The following is a 6,464-nucleotide window of genomic DNA, read 5'->3' as shown; positions in this document are numbered from 1 at the left end:
ACAAGCTGCACTCCAAAAATCCCCGCACCCCAAAAATCTCACCCAGCAGCATCACACAAAAACTACTTTTTGTGACTGTGCTATGCATTATAGAGCCAGCGTTGCTTCCCTATTACCGCCTTCCTTTCCTTGCCATTTCTTTTTTGTCCCTGGGTACCAGGTGCACTGGAGGGACTCAGATCAATACAAGACAACATTTCTCGTATAAACAATGCCATATTAACAGCCAGAGGGCAGCTGTACCTGTAGGCAGGGTTAGCACCAAATGCTGGCACGTCTATCCATGCAGCTAGACTGCTAAAAAGAAGCAACCACAGTGGAAATGCACCTACTGTATGTGAAATGCGGGTGCAGAATTTTTTTCTTTTCTTTTTTTCTATCAGTCTAACCTTCTGTGTTGATACATGAATGCTGGTACCCACTTAGAGGGATGCCAGATGATCAGTGCAGAATGAAGGTCCCAGGAGAAAGGCTCACGTGGTTTTCTCTGCCCCGTGACGTCACTAGCAGATGGCATGGGTACCAGCTCTGGCAGTTGGCATCAATGTCACTTTTTAGAGATCAATGAGATAGTGCAGATATACACAGATCTAGACTCCAGCAGACGATGCGACATTCAGACTGAAAAGATTTGGAAGGCAAAAAATGAAAACTGATTGTTGAATGAAATAAAAAGCTAAGGTAATACAAATAAAGATATATTTCAATTGGTGTTGGGTGTGCATGCAAGTGTTTAAAGATACAGTATCATTGTCTTGTTTTTTGTGTATGCTATTTGCTGTCTAATAACTCCTACCATTTTATTCTTCTGATGCAATTACAAACTTTCATTGCTTTTATGTAATACTGCAAATGTGTAGACAGTACTGATAGAGTTAGTCTTTGACTGGGGTTTTTGTTTAATTTTGTTCTGTTAAAAGTCCCTGCATTTACTTTGCTTGTCTCTTGAAGTCCTTGGGATACAAGCTTTTGCTGTTCCCAAACTGCAAATGAAAGCAAAGTAATTGGGAAAAGGAAATTATTTTTCCTTTCCAGGCTGGATTCTGAGCACACGTGCAGGATTGCAGTCAGAATCTACAGACCGCTCCTGTCAGCTAAGAGCTGGAGGAAGACATCTGAGCCTCGCAGAACATAAACACTGCTATAGCGGGCAGGGAATTTTTCACCTCCCCCCCTTCCCCCCCCAGTTGATGGGAAAGAAAAGAAAAAGGAGAAAAGAACAAGGCAAAAAGCAAATAAGTTGATTCTAACAAAAAAAACCAGATAATATCAAGTAGAATTTTTGCTTGAAAAAGGGAGAAAAAAAGAGGTAGGGGGATTTTATTTCCTAACTCTAATCTGAATACGTTTAGGGTTAAATAATTCTGATTTTTGTCTTAATATGAAATAAGTATTATGTGATTTTAATACAAATAACTAGGAAAAATGCTTTGTTTTGAATTATATTACTAGCTGAGTGATTTGGGGGGTATATTCAATTTTTTTTCCTTCTCAGCCACTGTAACTTACTAAAGTTTAATATCTTGATACATAAAGGAAGAAATGTGGAGAGCAAAACCCCACAATTTTGCAGTATAAGTAAAAAAGTGATTTTGAAATATTTACCATCAGGTAATAGAGATATGGCACTTTTTCAATTTTAAAACTGCACTCCCTCTCCTCATTTTTCCACCCAGGGGAATTTGGATTAATGAAATTTTTGTAGTGCTTTGTCACGTTTTGCATTTCTTTGAATTCCATGATGGTGAGAGTTTGAAAGATTTGTTTAAAAAAAAAAAAAGAAGAGCAGGGAGCTAACTGTACATTTAAAATATGAATTTACTCCATATTTATTTGTGATAAATGTGGCTTTTTAGTTGCAGGGTCAAATGTTTCAAGTGATTTTAGAATTCTCAACAGCTATTTTTTTTTAAACGTGGGCATTTGCAACTGCCATTTTATTAAAAAAATATAGACTGAGCATTTATACACACACACACATACACACATACACACACTCTCTCTTTTTAGAAGAGCTTACACACAGACACAAATAAGGTGCATGAGGCTGTCTGTGTGAGTTGGAAAACTTTAAAAATGGAAATATTTAAACATTGTGCTGGCATTCTTTCAGGTAACTTAAGATTGTAGAACCATGTTAACACTACCATTTGATGAGTCTGTTGTAATGCCAGAATCCCAGATGTGTAGAAAGTTTCCCAGAGAAAGTGATGACCAAAAGCAAATGAAGAACACAGAAAGCTTTTCAAAGCAGATCATCCTCCGAGGAAAGAATATTAAAAGATCTCCTGGAGAAGAAACAGAAAAAGAGGAAGAGGAGGAAGAGAGAGAAGAGGAGGATGAGAATGGCTTGCCAAGGCGAAGGGGCCTTAGGAAAAAAAAGACAAGCAAGATAAGGATGGAAAGAATTAAATTCAGGCGTCAAGAAGCCAATGCTAGAGAGAGGAACCGTATGCACGGCCTTAACGATGCTCTGGACAATTTAAGGAAAGTCGTCCCTTGTTATTCTAAAACACAAAAACTGTCTAAAATAGAAACTTTAAGACTAGCCAAGAACTATATTTGGGCTCTTTCTGAAATACTGCGAATTGGGAAGAGGCCTGACCTGCTCACCTTTGTCCAAAACTTGTGCAAGGGTCTGTCCCAGCCAACTACAAACTTGGTGGCAGGATGCCTGCAGCTGAACGCCAGAAGTTTCCTGATGGGCCAGGCAGGTGAAGGTGCCCATCATACCCGCACACCCTACTCCACCTTCTATCCTCCCTACCACAGCCCGGAGCTTGGCACCCCCCCAGGGCACGGGACTCTCGACAACTCTAAGTCCATGAAACCATACAATTACTGCAGCACTTACGAGTCCTTCTACGAAAGCACATCCCCTGAGTGTGCCAGCCCACAGTTTGAAGGTCCCTTAAGTCCTCCCCCAATTAACTATAATGGGATATTTTCCCTGAAGCAAGAGGAAAGCTTGGACTACGGCAAAAATTACAATTATGGCATGCATTACTGTGCAGTGCCACCCAGGGGTCCCCTTGGGCAGAGCTCGATGTTCAGGTTGCCTACAGAGAGCCACTTCCCTTATGACTTACATCTGCGCAGCCAGTCTCTCACCATGCAAGATGAATTGAATGCAGTTTTTCATAATTAATGAGGAAAATGAAAATAAACAGTGGTCATTCACCTCCCCATCTAATTAAGAGCAAGCAGATGCTTGGGCACTGCGTAATTGGCACAATTCTATTTAAAATGTTTACTAGTTCCTAAAGTGTGTTTCAACTATTGTGAAGATTTTCTATGTATTAATAAACCCTTTTTATTGTAAGTATTTTTTTTCCTGTAATCACTGTGAGAATATGTTTCCTCCCAGAGATTTTCTCCCTCCTTTTTAACTTTTTGTTTCCCTATTTATCTGATTTGTTGAGCAGTGTGTCTGAACAATATTACTGAAATAAAAGCGTACACACTGTGTGAAGTCAGTGTCTATTTTGATTGTATAGTAATTATACAAATGCATGTTATTGAAATCAGATTGATAAAAATTATGTATTTATAATTGGTAGAAAATATATATTATGTATTCAAGGAGAGCTGGATTAAAAATATTAAGAATTTTAAAGTAATTATCCAGAACTGAGATGGGCTTGCAATGTGCAGAGGTGAGGGGGCAGCAATATTGAAAGCTATGCAAAAAAAAAAAAAAAAAAAAAAGGCAAACAGGAAATTGAAATAGTTTTTGGGTTGTTGGTTTTCGGTAAACTAAGGAAAAAATGATTGTCATTGACATTATTCAGCCTGATTTTAGAGTGTTGCTGACAGGGGCCACATGATTATATTTAGAAGATATTGTCAAAAATTTGCCTCAGTTATTTTGACCATATATAATAAGCACTTTTTATTTGTGTTATTATGACTTCAGATGTAAAGGTTTGTTACAAAAATGTATAACTGTGGTTTCTCACTACATACTTGATATGCAATTAAAGATAGATGTTTCCACTTTTAAAATACATCTATTAGCTGTGATACTATAGCTGTGTGTATTTTGTCTGATATTTATTATTCCGCAGTATACAGCTGCCTTTGGTCTTGTCTACACACCTTTTTTCCCAGGACACTCATAATGCTTAAATCTGGGGTAGGAAGTCAAGAATCATCAGGATGAACCTCATGCTATTTTCAGAAGGATGATGTGATGCAGTAGATTCAAAATACCACATTATTAGCTGTGTGTTAAATGATATAACAGGTTATGGCAAGAAAGCAACTTTATATCTCAATGAAATGCCAAATTTCATATGGGGAAGAGCCCTGAGCTAACACACAGGACACTAGCTGCTCCTCTAGCTCTAGCTCGTTAGGGGAATGGCAGGAGCATGAGAATTACAAGGACTTCAGAGAAAAAGAATTCCTGGACCTTGCTAAACTTCGTGTGGATTAAAAAGCAGCACCAGTAAACTACAGATTTGTATGCAACCCACACTAGTTCAGCAGCTACAGAGGTCTGCACAGTCCCACACACCTTAAGAGTTTAGCTTAGCTGAGCCTCGGTTGTTTTCTAACCAGCTAGAGCTATTTATCTATAAAATGATGAATGATAAAATGAATGAACTGTTGATCTAAAAGCCAACAGTCTTTAAACCTCTGAATGAGAAAGACCTCTTTATTATGATGGATAAACAGTGGCTGTCTGACAAGCAAAAGTACTCTGCTCTAAATGAGGAGGGAATACTTTTATAAAAGCTGTATTAAAGGTGTAAATTTCACATGCAAGTTGGAAGCTCCTGGCTGAATCACAGTCAGAGTCACAGTTTGTTAATGACACATCAATCTCACAGCCTCACTTGAGTACACAGCTGGACAAAGTGGGGATGGGCCAATTTCTCCTGATAATTTGCCTAATGTCACAAGCAATACTTGCTGTAAACAGTCTGCCCTGCCAAACATTGCAGCTCCCTCAGGACAACCACAAACTGATGTTCATCTCTTCTAAGTATGACCAGGCTGCCCTCAAAGGAAAGTGATAACATATCCCAAAATTTGTGTCAGGGTCTAAATGCTTCCACGTTTGCAGAGGTAGAGGGACAAGCATGGGATTTTGTTCAACCAATATCCTCCCTAGGCACAAATATGACACCAAAATGGAGTCTTTTGGAGCAGTCTTGGGCCAAATTTCAGGGGTTTGGCTCAGGATCATCCCCTGTTTCCTCAGGGTCAGGCATGGAAGGTACAGGCAGCCACTCTCCACCTTGGATGAAAGGTGATGGTGATGACTGTAAACTCAAAAGCATCCCCAGGTGTTCTGCACTGAATATAGGAGGGATTTGGGAGAAAAGAAGACCCTAAAATAGATTGCATTTACTGTTACCCAGAATTAGCTGATATTTGGCAAGCCATGGAAAGGTGATGGGAGAGAGAAGGGGGAAGAAGCCATTTGACGAAGTGAAAGCATGCAAGCTTGGGCACAGATTCATGCACACTGAGAAATAATAATATATAATGAGGTGCTGTAGGCAAGAGGGCCCAGAAACAGGGGATGATTTGTAGGGAGGCCGATACCCCCCATTTAGCATTGGCAACAAACTTGTCTAACCAATTTTACAAAGAGAAGCCTCTTCTAGGAGGCTGAAAGTTCACCAAGTATTTTCAGAGCTGTCTTGCTGCACAGTGGGAGGGTCCTTGCATAAGTTGAGAGTGGTGTGAGGAGGCAACCGTAAAGTCCTCCAGCAAGGGAAGGAAGTGCCTACTGCCATACATCCAGCAGGAACCCAAGGGGTGCTCAGTCTTGAGGCTCTGCAATCTGGGCATCTCCAACTCTGTGGCCCTATATTAACTCAATAACTCATGGGCCAGTTCCTATTTCCCCTTCTGGCAGCAGAGACAAAGGGAAAAGGGGAAAAAAATTTCCCTGCCAGTTCAGATCTTTCTCCCTCACTCCACAACAGATGGGGAGGCAGTTTGCAGCCAGTTTCCCCCTCTGGTAGCTCAAGGCAAGAACCACACTTGCTCAGGGCATTGCAAGTTGGAAAGTCGCTCCACAATAAATAATGGAACAAGTAATAGGAAAATATTGAGATGGCATAAAAATCCTTCAATGTTCTCTTTCTAGGAGGGTATGGATAATTTAGAGATATGGAGGTAGGAAACTCCCTTGACAGCAGGCTCTCTTGCATACCTTCTTTTATGCGTACAACAAACATTTCTGTGATCCTCCACTGGCCAGTCACAGAATAAAAAGGTGCTCCAAACTCTGACATGATTTTTAAAAGTCTTTGAAGATGCCTATTTTAGGGAAAAAATCTGAGTACTAATAAAGGTCTGGTCGTTTAAAATCACAGGAATAAAAGACAATGGGTTTCTTACTCATTATCTCCACTTTTTGAGGTTTGTCTCCTTTCAATCCCTTTCGTACAGCAAAACAAAACTGGTCAGATCTGTGTGTCTTGTTCTCCTCTTCACTGCCTTCA

At 40.0% G+C, this 6,464-nt stretch overlaps 1 protein-coding gene across 2 annotated transcripts; it reads left to right on the top strand.

Moving 5' to 3' along the window:
• Positions 1-483: 483 nt before the first annotated feature.
• On the top strand, positions 484-4,030 carry NEUROD6 (neuronal differentiation 6). Of its 2 annotated transcripts, XM_058023447.1 has the most exons (3): positions 484-681; positions 1,036-1,309; positions 2,114-4,030. In XM_058023447.1, the coding sequence occupies exon 3, from the start codon at positions 2,135-2,137 to the stop codon at positions 3,146-3,148; it is 1,014 nt and encodes a 337-aa protein (XP_057879430.1). In that variant the 5' UTR covers positions 484-681; positions 1,036-1,309; positions 2,114-2,134; the 3' UTR covers positions 3,149-4,030. The 2 variants fall into 2 exon arrangements, with proteins under 2 accessions (XP_057879430.1, XP_057879421.1); XM_058023438.1 differs by lacking the exon at positions 1,036-1,309.
• Positions 4,031-6,464: the final 2,434 nt, after the last annotated feature.

Source organism: Melospiza georgiana, chromosome 1 (genome assembly GCF_028018845.1).
Source record: "Melospiza georgiana isolate bMelGeo1 chromosome 1, bMelGeo1.pri, whole genome shotgun sequence".
In the NCBI taxonomy this organism is placed as follows: domain Eukaryota; kingdom Metazoa; phylum Chordata; class Aves; order Passeriformes; family Passerellidae; genus Melospiza; species Melospiza georgiana.
This window is presented reverse-complemented; position numbering and strand designations above follow the sequence as displayed.